The sequence below is a fragment of the Macrobrachium nipponense genome, chromosome 1 (genome assembly GCF_015104395.2).
Source record: "Macrobrachium nipponense isolate FS-2020 chromosome 1, ASM1510439v2, whole genome shotgun sequence".
NCBI lineage: Eukaryota > Metazoa > Arthropoda > Malacostraca > Decapoda > Palaemonidae > Macrobrachium > Macrobrachium nipponense.
This window is the reverse complement of record NC_087200.1, coordinates 183,073,045-183,090,952: the sequence shown is the minus strand read 5'-3', so window position 1 is coordinate 183,090,952 and position 17,908 is coordinate 183,073,045. Positions and strand designations below refer to the sequence as shown.

The window sequence follows — 17,908 nt, the reverse complement described above, 5'->3', positions numbered from 1 at the left end:
TCCTACTAGAAGAGTTAGGTTATTTAAAAATAATGAGTTTTATGTTATTTTGCCTTAAGAAAGATATTATATATATATATATATGCTATATATATATATATTATAGATAATATATATATATATAGATATATATATATATAACACAATTTTTATATTCGTGAAAAATTAAGCATGGTGAATATATAATATTGTACCAAGAAATAGGTGGATATACTCACGGAAGCTGATGCACTTTATGTTTTCACTTGGATCACTCCATGGACCCTGACCAGCTGCATTGACAGCTGCTGCACGGAATTCATACACTTGATGCTCAGTGAGATTGATGACACGATAGGTGGTATCCTTCACCAGACCATGAGAAGCTTTGGTCCATTGATGGTCACCGTAAATGCGTTTTTCCACAACGTAGCCCTGAATGTGAGAGCCACCATCGTGGCGAGGCTTTGTCCACTGGATAGTGATGGAGTCTTCTGTAGATTCCAAGCCACGTGGTGCTCCTGGTGCACCTGGAGGATCTGTACAAAAGGCAGAGTTTGAGATTGCTTATTTATTCTTATAAGGAATAATGAATATTGTCTGCAAGCAAGATCTTCAACATTCTAATTACCATAGGAATATCATATAATATTAATGCTGACCATTTGTTTTAATACAAAGAAATTGTACTGAGTATATGTATGTTGTCCATACAAATTCAAGAATAATTTAGATTTAGAATAATTATTCAAATCAATATTCAGTGATAAAAGTTCATCTTAATTTTGTCTAAAACACAAGCAGAGGCAATATTCTCCAAAAATATGCATTTGAGAGGTATCAATATGAATTATTTTGTAGATACACTCAGCAATTATTAGGCTATATACATCGTTATGAAAATTCCTCATATGTATATACATACCAAATGGATGCCTGGCCTTAATTGGAGCTGGCGAGGTGCAAGGATCAGAGACACCATACTGATTTTCAGCCATAACACGGAACTCATATTCCGCGTTCACTGTGAGGTTGCGGATCCTCAGGTAAGGCGTGATAACATAGCTGCTGACCTTCACCCAGTTACCGCGGCCTTCCTTCTTTTCAACAATATAGTTGGTAACATCTGAACCACCATTATCCTTTGGTGGGTTCCAGAAGAGTGTTAGAGCATCTCCATTGAACTCGTCTGCTCTGAGATTTTCTGGTGGTGCCGGGCGATCAAGCACACGCACATTGACTGTTACTGAATCAAATCCTGATGGATTCTGGAGTCTGAGCTTGTATGGTCCAGTATCAGTGCGCTTGGAGTTGGTGACAATCATTGCACAATAATCATCAGTAAGCTTTTCATGGATGCGTGGATCGGCTTCAATGCTGATTTCCTCGTCATCCCTGTACCAAGTAGATGTGGGTTTTGGGAAGCCAGTGTAAGGCACGTGAATGGAGAAGTCTTCACCAGCACGTACTGTGATGTCACGAACAGCACTAAGGTCAATGCGAGGCTTATTAGCCTGTTCCTCAATCTTAACAAGGCCAGAAGGACGAGATGGAGCAGAGGGACCAACTTCATTGACAGCGATGACCCTGAAGATGTATTCATCCATTTCTGTGAGGTTGAGAACGGTGAAGTTTGTATCAGGATGAGGAATGTCATTAGCCTGTTTCCAGTCAGCGTCATCCTTCTTCTTGTACTCAACCAAATAGCCCCTGATCTTCGAGCCACCATCTTGGTGAGGAGGACGCCAAGATATTGTCACCCAATTTCTGCCAATACGATCTGGCCTTGGTGCTTCGGGTGGTCCAGGAAGGTCTGAAAATTATGAAGATTCCAATAAGGTATTCTGATGAGTATTTAATTAAAATGAGTCAAAACATAGGAGAATGATAACTAGGTAGCATTATAAATACATAATAAATAAGAAAAATGAAATGACAACTATAGTCTGAATTGAAACATGGAAACTACAGATAAAAATGCAATGATTATTTACACGAACTTTTTCAGAGAGGCAAAAAACTTTTGGAATGGATTATTAGTGTAAAAAACGGTATTATTCTATAATATTTTCTTTTGTCAGCAATAAAACAAACATAATTTACTTGACAGCAAGAATTACCTATATTGCCTTTTTCGTTTGCAAAATACAGCACTGTTTAGCAAAAAGAATACCATATTTCCTTTTGGAAGAAACAAGTCTATGCCATTCCATTTTCACACATTTCCAGGCCCCAAAGAAAAACTACTAGTCATCCAAAAAACTTATAGGACGAGAAATATCCTAAGATTACTAGATTTAAATATAACTGAAACTAAGACTTCGTTCTAAATTAAAATTGTTTGGTTATCAGTTGCTGCATTTGAAAGTGAAAGATGAAAATGGCGTACTGAAGCGACCTGTGACATGGGAATAGGTTTAATTTCATTATAAAACGTGTTTTTGATCTTTATAAAAGTGGTTGAAACCTGAGAAATGTGTTAGAGCTTCAGAAATTTGATTGGTCTCGAGAAATGTGTTTGGTTGATATTCTTCAAAATTTGTTTTATCAAACAAAGACTTGAATTCTTTTGACGAATACTTACACTTCTGCACCTTAGCCACAATAGAGTTGGATGGCTTGCTGGGTTTGCTTGGTCCAGCGTCATTGACCGCACTGACGCGGAATTCGTATCGGCTGCCCTCTGACAGTCCTTGGACTGTGTACTCCGTGTTGGGTGTTGGGTAGTGGTTCACCTGGAAACAGAAATTAGGTTCTTTAGAACAGGAGCCATATTTGGTTTGATTACTATATCAGGGTTGAGCAATTACCGTATTATAAAACAAGCTTCACTAATTAGCAGCAAGTGCTTCTTAAGTGATGGAGGGAGAGAGAGAAAACTCACCCTTATCCATTCACCGCCTCTCTCCCTCTTCTCAATGATGTAGCCAGTAATGGGACGTCCACCATTGTTGGCAGGTGCCTTCCATTCCAGGGAGCAGGTGGTTGGACTGTAACCGAGAATGTCTGGCCTGTCGGGTGCATCTGGAGGATCGAATGGATTCTTGGCTTCCACTGGCTTGCCTTCCAGAGGTTCTGAGACGCCGTACATGTTCTCGGCGCGGACGCGGAACTTGTACTTCTTGCCTTCTTCCAGACCCTGAAATTAAAGAAGAGGACAAAACTGATTTCAGTAACTAATATACCAAATATTCGTTATTTACTGAGTTCTACTTCTAATATTTAAGCTGTAATGAATATATCTTAGTAGTAAAGGTTGTGTCAGGCTTAAGTTAAACATTGGTAATTTCCAGATAGTTCATAGGGTACTCTAATTTGGTAGGTATGTAGGTGATTATTTGATAAAATTACATGTCTCTGTCAAAATGCATTGTATAACAGTTAAGATGTTACCTGTAAAATATAGAATCTAAATTGTTCTTTCAACTCCATAAATTTTACTAAAAAACGAGAAAAAATATCTAAGGACATAGGAAAACACAGGACAGTGAATCTTGAGCTATTCCGTTACCTTGACTGTGAAGGCGCACTTGGGACAGTAGCCAGGGACCACCTTCCACATGTCGTAGTTAGCCTCTGTTTTCTCCACCACATATCCAGTGACTTCGGAACCTCCGTCGTCCTGAGGGGGCTTCCAGGAGAGAGAAACGGTGTGGGCGGTGATGTCCGTGGGAGTGAGAGGACCCAGGGGTGGGCTGGGTTTGTCCACAACGATCACCTGGTGAAACAGACAAATGATGCCATTAGTAACACAATAAGTGGCGAGAAATAAGGTTGGAGAAAATTGCTTTCGAGATTTAGAAACTGAGCTGATGCATACATTCTGATCATGTGCGAGTTTATGCTTTTATTTATTTTTGGCGAGTTCTTTAGGAAATATTAGTTGTTTGTGGTGTGTTCACCTGGAATCTTTGGCGGAGAAGTTGGATTAACTTTTTTTAAAAAAAAGATACATATTATTGTATACTATTCATGTGGTAAGGGCAAAGCAAGAGTAAGGATAAACCAGGAATGAGGACAATTCGGAATGACAACACCGTGTTCATGGAAATACCTCCAGACATCCCTCAAAAGGCTCAGGGTTGGTATCATAAGCCAAGGTAAAGTGAGTCTAACCGCAGGGATCACTGAATTTAAGACATAAACACCAGAAGGGGTAAAAATAGTATTCAAGACATAATAGTGCATCTAAATTGCATAACACCTAAAGTCGGATTCGTGTAAACAACGTGAATTACTGCCTAAATGGGGAACCTCGGATCCAGCTCGTCTGGAAATGAAATTGACTAATACATTAAGATTCTGCGATGGTAATCACCTTATTCTTTGTAATGAACTGACTTCCGTTGTCCAGAAAAGGAATCATAATAAATGAATTGTCTAGAATATAAGGAAAATTAGACTTAAAAATTTAGAAAAATTTCAGCACTGTACCTCAATATCTGCAGAGTCCTTGCCGTAGGCGTTCTCTGCAGTGATCTTGAAAGTGCCAGAGTCCTCACGGCGAGACTTATCCACAAAGAGACGAGTGAAGTCATTGGTTGTCTCCATCTGCAGTGAAATGGAAATGTTTGAATAAATGATAACTGAGCCTCAGCATCTAAAAGTAGAGGCAGTGTCAAATATTCAGTTATATAGGGAAACATAAATAATCTAAAATCATTATACCAAATGAATGAAAACTTTGGGTGCTGTGATTCGCTAATCTCTAACTTATATGCGAAATTCCAATATACTGCACTGCAAATTGGCATGACGAAAAATGCAGACATAAGTAAATTAAGTGAGAAAGTATGTGCGTTAACGACTTGGGAAAATATGAATTTATTCTCCTGGCATTTTACTGATTATTTTATGAAGACTTACAGAGGTTCTCTTTGTAGGCTCAACCTTTTTGCCGGCCTTGGTCCATTCAACAGCAGGCTGTGGTGCTCCAGACATAGGAATCTTGATGTCAATGGGCTCTCCAGCACGGACCTTGAGCTTCTTACCCAGAAGACCGTCCAGGTAGAGCTTGGGTGCCTCTGCATGATTGGCAAAATGGCATTTTTAGCATTTCCTTTCAAGTGAAATTACTTTGGTTATGGTTTTCTGAACAAAATTAGCTTGACATCAAATTCTCATGGTTATTATTCATTTCTTTTAGAATTTTAACTTATCATTACCATTTCTAATGCATTATTTGTACAAAATGTAACCTAATTTAACAGTGAAGGCATTTGGTACGAGAAACCTACCGCGCATGGGCCTGGCAGCGATGGGATGAGAAGGCTCAGATGGCTCTGAGGATCCCATTTTGTTGTTGGCAATGACTCGGTACTGATACTGCTCGCCCTCGAGGACGGTGTCATCCAAGAACTCTGTGAAGCGCACGTTGTCTCGGCTGATCTTCTTCCATCTGCCGGAGTGGATGCCGCAGCGCTCCACGTCGTAGCCGGTGATTGGAGAGCCACCGGTGGAGCGAGGAGCCTGCCAGGAGATCTTGATGAAGTCCTTGTCGGAGTCGATGCAACTTGGACGGCCTGGGCGACCGGGAACGTCTGGCAGGAGGAAGAAGAGTCAAGGAACCGTATTAGCATTGGGGAATGTTTCAGGAAGTTGTCATCCGAGACACAGTCTCATCAGACGGTTGATCCTAAAAGTAATTATCACAGATTTTTTCAACGACAAAAGATGTCATCCTGAAATTTTTGAGTCATTCTCATATTTTTTTATATTTTTTGCTGGAGTATTTCCTTAATATAAACTTGATAAATGACTGTAGAATGTTTTACTGTTTCTTTAACATTCTAAAAGTCCTCATTAACTATAGAGGAACCTGTAAAGGCCTACTGTAGGTTCACTTATGCATTCATAAATGAATTAGCATTTGTATATCTCATACTTAATATTCTAATAGACCACCAACTTACCAGCAGATGACTTGGCAGTGATAGGCTTGTCTGATACCAGAGGCTCACCGCGACCTTGCATGTTCTCGGCCATGACCCTGAACTCGTACTTGTTGCCCTCCAGAAGGCGTGGTACGGTGGCATGCAAGTTCTTGGGGTCAACCCAGCTCACTGCAGGTACCCAGCCACCACTATGAGTGATGTCTCGCTTCTCAATGACATATCCTCTGTGAAGGGAGGAGTTCAAGATGCTAATGATTTCAGAATATTAAACAAGAGTTATATGTGAAAAATGTCAGTATATTTTAAAAAAAAATATTTTATATATATAGTAATTATATATATATAGTATATATATAGTAGTATATATATCTATATATATATAATATATATATATATATATATTTATATATATTGTATATATATATATATAATATAAATATATATATATATATATAGATATAATAATAAATATATATATATTATAGTATATTATAATATAATTATATATGAACAAAGTTACAGCCACGATGGAAAATTGAAACACTGGAGATGGTTTGTTCATATAATCATCATGTTTTTATTTCTTCGTGATTCAAAATAAAACGTATATACATACACACACACACACACACACACACACACACACACACACACACACATATATATATATATATATATATATATATATATATATATATTATATATAATAATTATTCAAGTAAAATAGAATTGCATAATTATCTGATAGTATCACAGGATATGTCAACAAATAAAGGATTAAATAAATAAACAGACAATCTCACATGCACACACATATAATGTGTGTGTGTGTGTATGTTTTACATGAGTTTATTCATTTTATTTTTATATATATTCTGTAATACTTTCACATAATGTGTATGTATATATATATATATATATATATATATATATATATATATATATATATATATATATAATATTACTTGCACAATTATATGAAAGCTGGAAATTATAAATGAGTGTTCCTAATAACCACATATCTCTATTTTCCGTTATTGACATTCGTCTCCCTTAAACATGAAAGCTTACTAGAACGTAAAAGAGAAATCAATTCACAACAACACCCATGAACATACAGATACAGATACTGGATAGCGACCAATACTACTTACGTAATGGGGCTGCCACCATCGTCAAGAGGCGGTTTCCAGGATATGATGACGTTGTTGGCCTGAACTTCCTCATAAACCAAGGGTCCTTCGGGGGCTCCTGGAGTGTCGAGGACGATCACCTGGAATGTGGCTTCATCCTGACCACTCTCATTCTTGACGCGGACGCGGAACTCGCCAGAATCTCCTCTGACAGTATTGACGGCATGGAGGATGGTGTGGTTATTGATGGCTGTGATGGTGTGTCTGACGTCATCACAGAGTTCGCGATCGTCACTGAACCAGAAGACATCAGGCTGTGGCTCGCCAATGAAGTCAACGTCAACGTGAAGGACTTGGCCAGCCTTGATGCGCACATCGTACAGAGGACCAATGATTCTGGGTGCCACTGTGGTGAACAGACAACAAAACATTATTTTTGTCATTGAAAACAGTCAACACTTGATAAGTCTAAACATATTTGATCATTTATATAACAGCACTTCAATCTAAGAAATTCGTTTAGATCTTTTCATATTTTTATAAGGACACATTTGACCCGCATTTCAGCTTTCCCCATAACAAGCAACTTCTCCCTCATTGCAACTGAATGAAACACATGATAACTTACGATGGCGTGGTCTGCAGATGACGGAGTCAGAAGGTTCAGAGGGCTCAGACTGACCGACTTTGTTCACGGCAATGACCCTGAACTCATACTCCTGACCTTCTGTAAGGTTGGGTACAGTTCCCTTGCCTTCTGGACCCACACGGGCAGCAGTTGACCAGTAAGGTGATCCGCGTTCCTTCTTCTGGATGATATAGCCAGTGATGGGAGATCCTCCATCGTTGGTTGGCGGGTTCCATTCCAAGTCCACATGGTCACTGTCCCAGTCAACAACATTAGGACGACCTGGTTGGCCTGGCTCATCTATTGGAAAGCAAATTTGATCAATAAATTATCACAGAGTGCTCTTCGCAGATAATTCACAAATATAAATACAAATTCAAATTCATATTAGATTTTCATTAACTGTTTATTTTACACAAACACACACACACACACACACACACACACACACACATATATATATATATATATAAATATATATATATATATATATATCTATATAAATATATATATTATATATATATATATATATATATATATATTAATATAGTATATATATATTAATATAGATATATATATATAATATATATATATATGTATGTATTATTATTATTATGTATGTATGTATGTATGTGTGTGCGTGCATGTATCTTACCATAGAAAACAAACATGTCTGTCACTCACCAATTGCATTCTTGGCGATGATGCTCTTATCTGTGCACAGAGGCTCAGATTCGCCAATAGCATTGACAGCCTTGACACGGAAGTGGTATTCCTTCATGTGGACAAGACCATGAATGTCAGCCATGAGTCCAGCAACCTCTGCAGCCTCGGTCCAGGTACCACGAGATAAGTCCATCTTCTCGACCAGGTAGTGCAAAATGGGTGAACCACCATCATCAATAGGAGGCTTGAATGTCACCTTGCATCCCTCACGTGTAACGTCATAAACATTAAGTGGTCCCTCTGGCCTACTTGGCTTGTCGAGTACAGTGACTGTACCTGAGGCAGATACCTTACCAAGTTCATTTTCGAGGGTCAGAGTGTAAATGCCACTGTCTGTACGCTGAGCGAATGGAATATCAAGAATGGTCTGCTTACCGTATGTCTGCATATCAACACGCTCAGATTCCACAATTGGCTGGCCATTAACAGTCCAAGAAACCTTAGGCCTTGGTGCACCACGAATGGGCACAGTGTAATTAAGGCGAGTGTTAGCTCTGATGACAAGATCTTCAAGGTTCTTGGTATCGATGCCGGGCTTTTCAAAGCGAGCTTTGCATACAATGGGCTGTGAGGCATCAGATGGTTCAGAATTACCAGCTTTGTTGACAGCAATGACACGGAACTGATATTCTTCTCCTTCAATGAGATCTGGAATAGAGGCCTTTGGTCCATGCTTGGAAGAGATTTCAGCCGCCTTTTCCCAAGGTCCAAAGCGCTTCCTCTTTTCAATGATCCAGTCTGTGATAGGAGCACCTCCATCACTCCTAGGCTCGGTCCACTGGATGTCAACACGGTCCTTGTCCCAGTCCATGATCTCTGGAGTACCAGGCTTACCAGGCTTAGTGTATGGATCCTTAGCTGTGATGGTTTCCATGCCAGCAAGTGGCTGACCTTGGCCTTGGCGATTAACGGCGGACACACGGAACTTATAATCATGTCCCTCAATCAGGTTATCAACTTCGCAACTGGTGCCCTTGACCTCACCACATGGTACCCATCGCAGAGTCTCAGTGTCCATCTTCTCGACGGCATACTGGATGATTTCAGAGCCACCATCGTCCTTAGGTGGTTTCCAGGCGACGGTGCATCCAGTCTTAGAGATGTTAGAGTGTTTGAGAGGTCCTTCTGGAATACCAGGAACATCCAGGACAATGATGTTGCATGTGCAAGTATCCTCACCATTCTTGTTACGAGCATTGAGTGTGTAAGGACCTGTGTCAGACCGCTTAATTTCATTGATCTTGAGAGTCGTCATGTAATCTTCATTGAAGATGGAAAGGCGGCCAGATGGATACAGGTCAGAATCATTCAGTTTCCATTGCTTTGTTGCTGGTGGTTCACCAATGACTGGTACAGGCAAGTTGAGGTTCTCTCCGGCCTTAATCCTGATCTCCATCATGGCGTTACGATCAATGCGAGGAGGCACTGTAAAATGGTAGAACTAAGTTTCCATATCTAAAATAACTTGCCCAAATCGAAATATAAATGTTCAAAAACTCATTTACTATCATTCTGAGAGAGGAACACGCCCATTTGACAAATGAAATTGCTATAGTCTCCCAATGCCCATCTTCATGACTAACTATTCATCCTCACAATATACAGTGAATTGAAATTCGTTCAGTATTACTTACGGTTCTTGGGACGTGCAACATGTGGCTTAGTTGGCTCAGATGGATCACCAGGACCAGCCTTGTTGACTGCCAGAACTCTGAATTCGTATACGTTTCCTTCAATGAGATCAGGAACGTGGGCCTTCAGCTGGTCGCCATCAACCTTCGCGCACTTATCCCAGAGTGGACTGAAGCAGGAGAGAAAAAGGCAAGGAAATATTAGAACTAGAAAAACAAAACAATTACATCCTTAGAACAAAAACAGTAACGAAAAGATAACAGGTGATTTCTCTTAGGTAGTGATAATGAAGTGAGCTTATTCAGTGAAGGATATGTAAACTAGATAAATATGATGAAGAAATGGAACGGGTGCAGGGAGAAATTGAAACTAGACGTGTAAATGAGAGAGAGAGAGAGAGAGAGAGAGAGAGAGAGAAAAGGTGAGGGGGGGGGCCAGTTGGCGGGGGTGGGATCAGAAGGATGAGGTGACCTATATTTAAATCTAATAAAAACATGGTGGACGTATTTCTCTAAGTTACTACACGAAAAAATACTATAAAAATACAAAAAAACAACAAAAAGTACATGCCATTAAGGACACAAATGATCACATGGATAGCAAAAGAGCAGTAACTGCATGCAAGTACACTGAGAAATTTAATTTTTTTAATCACTTCAGTGAAGAAGACGCATTTCAGTTTCGTTGAGAGTGGAAGAAGAAATCATTTACCTATTGCAGACGGCAAAACACAGAGTATAATTGCAGCTACACAATAAAGTAACGTCTTGCATGGACAAAATGAAGTTCGTGTCAAGTTTTCATGCATCAATTCGATTTCCTTTAAAAACAGACAGATCAGCAACTAGAAGAGATCACTAGAATTGCTCAGTGTGTCTGAGTTGACCTGATTTTCCCCCCAGACCGGCGGAGATTATTTGTGAGGCTGAGAGAGTTCGTATGAATTGATCTGTCTTTCTGTTAAGAAGATAGATCTCAAGGAGAGTCGAAAATACACTGACAACACCATCACGGGAACACGGAGAGGGGGTGGAGGGACAAGACGTCGACCAGATCCTGCAGTGAGAGGCTTAAAGGATGCTCAAGGAGTCCTAGATGAACAAAAGCGTGAAAAAAAGTGCGAGCAAGCTTCATGTTAAGGATGCCCTTGGCTGACCAAAGAAAAACCCTTAATCCTCATTGCAGAATCTGGGTTTCGTATCTGTACTAAATTTCCAGATCCAAGTCCCCCTCCACCACTTTTCTACAATATAGAGAGAAAGATATCGACTAAGTGAAAAGATGAAGAAACGACGATTTTGCATTCATTTTTTTTACCTCAGTCCATCGGGGTCGATTTTTAACATAATTTCGTATCTGCAAATATCAGGGGGGAACAAATGTCAGAAAACGCATTTGGGGAACTATTCTAGGTTATTTTAAGGTAGATGCTCCTTCTCGTCTTTATGCTATATAATATTAAAAATACTGACGTCTAAAAAAATTATAAATACTTATAAACCTTGAAAAGATTCTCTTCTTAAAGTTATGCATCTTCAAACCTATTCCCAAGTTATCACAGAATTTCAGTAAATGAAGTCATCTACAAAGATAATATATTATGCACGAAATCCGACAGCTGTCAACTAAAATGACAAACAAATCTCATGCATTCTGAAGCAAGGGAAAAATTCTGAAATCACGCCATTTCTTCCACGTTTACTTATAATTTATTCAAGCTACAGCGCATATTACCTTTACTTCGAAAGAGGCAAATATAACCTTATTTAAAAAAAAAGGTGGAAGTCATGAAAACAGTGTCCAGGGAGAAGAAACTCACTTATGCCTGTCCCTCTTTTCAATGATGTAGCCTGTGATGGGATTGCCACCATCGGTTTCTGGTCTCTTCCATTCCAGATCGACAAAATCGCAGTCGAAATCAACGATTTTGACATCCTTTGGAGCACTGGGTGGATCTGCGGATGAATAGGTTAGAAGAATCAAGAAATGTCATAACTGACTGGTCATTATTTATTTTCTTTGGCGTTTGGTCAGCCAGATCAGTTTCTCTCTCCAAATATTTTTAAAGTATATCATAACAAGGGATGATCCGACCTCCAGCTTACTTGGGCCGTATGCTAAAACTTACTGTCAAATAGAACGTTGTTTAACCAACGAAAACTAAAATAAATACGCTATATTTTAATAGAAATAATTGTTATGTACTGTTTAACATGCACATAATTTATTTTCTACATTTTCATTATAATAAATAAATCATAAATATCCTATCCTAAAATTCCTGTATCTTTAACTCAACGCAAAACATCTTTTTCAGACCTTCTTAGACTATTCCATAGGGCTTTTTAACCCCACCCCCCCAACAACAAGAATCACAGCAACAAGAACAACAACATTAAAGCAGTTTGTAGGCTTACTCCACGAGTAAGTGAAAAATAGAAATTTAGCTTCGTTGGTGTACACGTTCATAGGGGGCTCATGATACTTACCAAATGGATTCTTAGCCTCAATGGCTTGCTGGGTAGTAAGTGGATCAGAAACACCCAGACGGTTGACAGCCTTCACGCGGAATTTGTACCTGTGGCCAGGTGTCAAATCATCAACCTCGAAAGTAGTCTCCTTTCCTGGGGTTTCACCAGCAGGTACCCAGCGTCCAGTGGCTTCATCCATCTTCTCCACAATGTAGTGGTCAATGGGACAGCCGCCATCATCCGTTGGTGGATTCCAATCAAGCTTGCATCCTTCGGCATACACCTCAGAAACCTTCAAGGGACCCATAGGAGCGCCAGGTTTGTCTGCAAAAGGATTCGTCAAAATGGATTAAGCAATCGGTGTACAGATGCTAACTATCAGGCAACACCGATGACCATTTCATCAGATGGATTAACTATTTGTATCATTTTTCTCAGCTAAATCCTTTCGTCATCACAATTTTATTGTGACAGTATAAAAATAGATATGCTAAATGTCTTCAAGACTTACCAAGAATTATAACTTCAACATCAGCAGAGTCTTTGCCGTTGCAATTCTCAGCTGTGATAGTGTAAGTGCCACTCTCAGCTCTGGTACCACTTGTGACACGAAGTTTGGTGTTATAATCAGTGTACTTAGCCAAGATGGCACCACCTGGCTTAATCTCCTTCTTCTTCAGGAACCATTTCTTGTCTGGAACTGGCTCACCAGAAATGTTGACATCAAACGAGAAGCTCTGGCCTGCCTTGATGCGCACTGGCTCAAGATTTGTGCGATCAATCTTAGGTGGCATGTTACGAGCCTTCACAGTAACAGGTGGTGTTGTGTTAGATGGTAGACTTGGTCCTGCTGCATTCACTGCTCGGACACGGAACTCATAGGTCTCATTTTCAATCAAGTCTGGCACCATGCACGAGGTCTTGTTGGCAGGAACCTCGCAAGCTTTGTCCCATCCGCCGTACTTGTCTTTCTTCTCAATGATGTATTTCTGGATGGGTGCGCCACCATCACTCTTTGGTGGATCCCACTTAAGGTCAACTTTGTTCTGGTCATAATCAGCAACCTTTAGATTTTCTGGTTTGCCTGGCTCCTCTGCAAAATTAAAAAATATCAATGTATTACTCTCTCAAGATATTATCCCACTGGTAAACAGATGTAAAATATGATGCATCACTTAAAACACACATGCATACACAGGACTTACCATAAGGATCCTTTGCTAAGACAGGCTCTTCAGCATTAAGAGGATCTGATTCACCCTCAGCATTAACAGCTCTGACACGGAATTGGTATTCGTTTCCTGGAGTCAAGTTGTTGAGTTCAATGGCTGGCTCGGGTCCAGTTGTGCGCCCAGCAGGAACCCAGAGACCTGTATTGGGATCCAGCTTTTCCACTTGGTAATACTCAATAGGGCTACCACCATCGTCCTTTGGCCGCTTCCACTTCAACTTGCAACCATTACCATGGACATCTGAGACCTTAATCGGGCCTTCAGGAGGCTGAGGCTTGTCAGTCACAGTCACACGAACAGTTACCTGGTCTTTACCAGAGCTGTTGGTAGCTGTGATAATATATTCACCAGAGTCAGTACGAACTGTCTCACGGATCACCAACTTGGAGTTATAATCAACATTGGTGATATTGCAATGCTTGCTGGATTGCAACTTGCGATTATCAAAGGTCCAGACAGCATCTGGTGGAGGTTCACCGGAAATATCAACATCATACTTAAGCATGGAACCAGCTGAGACAGTGATGTCACGCAGATTCTTGCGGTCAATTTTGGGTGGAACTGTAAGGAAAAATTACACCGATAGAGTATTTTTTAAATCCAGATATATTTTTTTGCTGACATATTTTGTGATTTGTGTGAATCCTTATGAACATATCTTTCATATTACTGATACATATATTATTGTTTGTAATGAGTAAACAGTTATATGGAACAAACTTAAGAGATTATTTAATGACAAGTAAAGGTATCTTATTGAAAAAACATTTTCAAAAACGTTTGTTAAACTTACAGAAGAAATCTTATCTTTGCAAAACAAGTTAGCGTATTATTAAAGTAACTGACTTCACATATTCTATCATTGAGCAAATTTTGAAGTATTTGGTTAAATACAGGGTTATAATACCACTTACCAAATCTGGCTTTGGCTTGATAAGTTTTGCTTGGGTCACCTGGTTCACCAGGTCCAGCCTTGTTGACAGCAATGATACGGAACTGGTATTCCATACCCTCGGTAAGGTTGGTAGCAGCTCCCTTGGTCAGTGAGGTGTCTGTTTCACATGCCTTCTCCCAGAGATTGCTATGGATTAAGACAAAAATATTTCTAACAATCAAATGTTCTTGCATCAAAACACTATGCCCATTCGTAAACTATATGTCACTACAATAATTCTAATAAATTTGTCTACATATGCAACATATTTTCCAGTGTCTGAAGGTCAAAGAAAAAACCATTTTGATGCTACTTACGTGTATTTGTCCCTCTTCTCAATAATATAATGAGTGATAGGAGACCCACCATCTTCAAGAGGCTCACTCCATTCAAGATCAATGCGAGTTGCATCCCAATCAGTGGCCTTGGGAATACCTGGCTTACCAGGAACTGTGAATGGATCCTTGGCAATGATTGGACTGAGTGTTGCCAAAGGTTCTGATTCACCTTCCTTGTTGAAGGCCTTAACACGGAATTCATACTCGTGGCCTGGTGTAAGGTCTGTGACCTCCATCTCAGGATTGGTGCTCTTACCAACAGGAAGCCACAAGCCAACGTCAGGGTCAAACTTCTCAACCACATATCCCTCAACTGGAACGCCACCATCATCCTTGGGTGGGTTCCACTTCAACTTGCAGCCTTCCTTGTGAATATCAGAAACATCAAGAGGCCCTTCAGGCTTGCCAGGCTTGGAAATGACAGTAATATGGACTTCTGCTTCATCCTTTCCATGAGGATTGGTGGCAATGATCTTGTATACTCCAGAGTGCTTCCTAAGTGGATCGTCATTGATGTATTTACTGTTGTAAGGAATGTTCTTGATAGTAATGATACTAGAGTCCACTACTCTCCTCTTGCCCTGGAACCATTCCACTTCCGGAGGTGGTTCACCAATAATCTTGACATCAATAAGAATTGGCTCACCTTCACGCACAGTTATGTCCTTCAATGTCTTACGGTCAATCTTAGGGGGTACTGCAAAATATAAAAATAACATAGAAATTAATGAAAGCATTGAACAAATTACCAATACCCATTATTAAGTTGATCAAACTTAGTTAAAAAGGGAAAGGCAAATATGGCAGAAATGTGAGATGAGGATCGATACTTACACTTCCTAGGCTTGCAGGTAACTGGCTTGCTGTGAGGAGATGGTTCAGATGGTCCTGCCTCGTTCACAGCACGAACACGGAATTCATAAGTTTCGCCTTCATCTAGATCATTAACCCTGCCCTTAGGAATATCACCTTTGACCTCAGCAGCCTTGATCCACTTTCCAGAAAGTTCATCACGTTTCTCAATGATATAACCAGTAATAGGAGAGCCATTATCTCTTTGTGGCTTGTCCCATTTGAGTTCAACAAAGTCTTTGTCCCAGTCAGTGGGTTCAGGTTTGCCTGGTGGATCTGGAGGATCAAATGGATTCTTGGCCACAATTGTATCCAGCCCCTCGAGAGGTTCAGATTCACCCTCGCTGTTGATTGCTGATACACGGAACTTGTACTCGTGATTGGGTTCCAAGTTCTCAACTTCCATTGTTGGCTCACGGCATCTGCCCACTGGTACCCATCGGCCATTTTCTGGATCCATCTTTTCAACAATGTATTGTTCAATGGGAGCACCACCATCATCAAGGGGCTCCTTCCAGCGAAGAGTGCATCCTTCCTTATGGATATCAGACACCTTCAGAGGACCTTCTGGTTTACCTGGCTTGTCTGTTAAAGTGGAATAGAAAATTTCATTTTGATATTGAAAACATATCTTGGGAATACGCTACATACTTCTGACATTACTATAGTCGAATACTTTCATATCATGTTACATAATTACTAAATATATCCTTGAATCTGGTTAACATTACATGGAAAGCTTTCAGGTATAAGTTACGAAAAAATACACTAATTACAAACCTAGCACGGTCACTTCAATGGTATGCTCATCATGACCAGCTGAGTTGTCAGCCTTGATGACGTAGGTGCCGTTATGAGCTCTTGTGCAATTAGCAATGACAAGCTTGGAGCGGTGGTCTTCTTCGTCAATCTTGATGCCATTTTTGTCGTTTTCTTGACGGGCTTTGTTGATGAACCAGCACTTCTTAGGAACAGGTTCACCAGTGATTCTAGCATCAAGCTTGATCATCTGGCCTGCACGAACCTTCATGTCTTCTAAGTTGGTGCGGTCAATCACAGGTGGCACTGATGGAAAAAAATGGGAATAAATTTTACATAATGAGTAATATTACAGATGACTACGGATATTTTTTCCATGTGTAATTCCTCATAAAATAACTGTGAGCATTATCTGGTGGTTTCATTTATTCCAGTGGCAGGAGGATTAAATGCAGGATTATGTAAAGCAGAAATGATCCGTTAGTTGCGATATTACTTACAGAACTTAGCCTTGGCAGTGAAGTTGTCAGATGGATCAGAAGGCTTGCTCTGACCAGCCTTGTTCACTGCCTTGACACGGAACTGGTAGGTTTGACCTTCAGTCAGGTCATTCACCTTTCCTTCGGGCTTGTCGCTCTTGGTCTCACAGTGCTTGACCCATTTGCTGGAGAAGGCGTCCTTTCGCTCAATGATGTAGTGGGAGATAGGGGCGCCGCCGTCACTCTCTGGAGGCTTCCACTTCAACTCAGCCCAGGTTCTATCGAAGTCCTTGACCTCAGGCTTTCCTGGCTTGCTTGGGGGATCTAGAAGGGGGAGAAGATGACCAAGCAAATTAATGACAGTTGATTAGAAGAGCAACACATGGCACACGTAAGGTAAACCAGTTGACATTCATTATTTATTATTAGTTATTAGATCCTTGTATAAGAATATTCACTACCTCTATTATCAAATACTGGGGCTTCGTACAAGGCTCCTTAAACTTACAATATTATTATTATTATCATTATATTATTATTATTATTATTAATTGATTTTATTGATTATTATGTTATTAATTTATATTATTATTATTTTTATTATTGATTACAAAGAGTAACAATGAAAACACAGTAGTAGTAGCAACATGATCTATAATAATAATAATAATAATAATTATTATTATTATTAAACATTTTAGAAACAAAGAGCCCTATGAAATCCAGATATGAAGTTATCATTTGTCATCAAAATGACAAGAAAAGAAGTGAACATAATACAACTTTAGAATTACGACAGTGAAGGTATTTCATCTTTCTTCGCAACAACAGTAAACTTGCTTAGAGTTTCC

General features: G+C 39.7%; 1 protein-coding gene across 33 annotated transcripts in view; it reads right to left on the bottom strand.

Moving 5' to 3' along the window:
* The window catches only part of LOC135219896 (twitchin-like), a 143,004-nt gene that overhangs the window by 25,830 nt on the left and 99,266 nt on the right, over nt 1–17,908 (bottom strand). For all 33 annotated transcript variants that reach the window (XM_064257076.1, XM_064257060.1, XM_064257061.1 and 30 more), the window contains 22 exons: nt 17,079–17,381; nt 16,600–16,884; nt 15,802–16,404; nt 14,947–15,664; nt 14,610–14,776; nt 13,669–14,256; nt 12,975–13,556; nt 12,482–12,787; nt 11,812–11,947; nt 9,995–10,161; nt 8,319–9,785; nt 7,635–7,934; nt 7,028–7,412; nt 5,892–6,097; nt 5,217–5,519; nt 4,846–5,003; nt 4,414–4,530; nt 3,491–3,697; nt 2,864–3,118; nt 2,564–2,714; nt 905–1,792; nt 219–518 (listed from right to left, as the gene is read on the bottom strand). In XM_064257076.1, the coding sequence (XP_064113146.1) occupies nt 219–518; nt 905–1,792; nt 2,564–2,714; nt 2,864–3,118; nt 3,491–3,697; nt 4,414–4,530; nt 4,846–5,003; nt 5,217–5,519; nt 5,892–6,097; nt 7,028–7,412; nt 7,635–7,934; nt 8,319–9,785; nt 9,995–10,161; nt 11,812–11,947; nt 12,482–12,787; nt 12,975–13,556; nt 13,669–14,256; nt 14,610–14,776; nt 14,947–15,664; nt 15,802–16,404; nt 16,600–16,884; nt 17,079–17,381 (8,592 nt within the window). The remainder of the gene's footprint in view (nt 1–218; nt 519–904; nt 1,793–2,563; nt 2,715–2,863; nt 3,119–3,490; nt 3,698–4,413; nt 4,531–4,845; nt 5,004–5,216; nt 5,520–5,891; nt 6,098–7,027; nt 7,413–7,634; nt 7,935–8,318; nt 9,786–9,994; nt 10,162–11,811; nt 11,948–12,481; nt 12,788–12,974; nt 13,557–13,668; nt 14,257–14,609; nt 14,777–14,946; nt 15,665–15,801; nt 16,405–16,599; nt 16,885–17,078; nt 17,382–17,908) is intronic.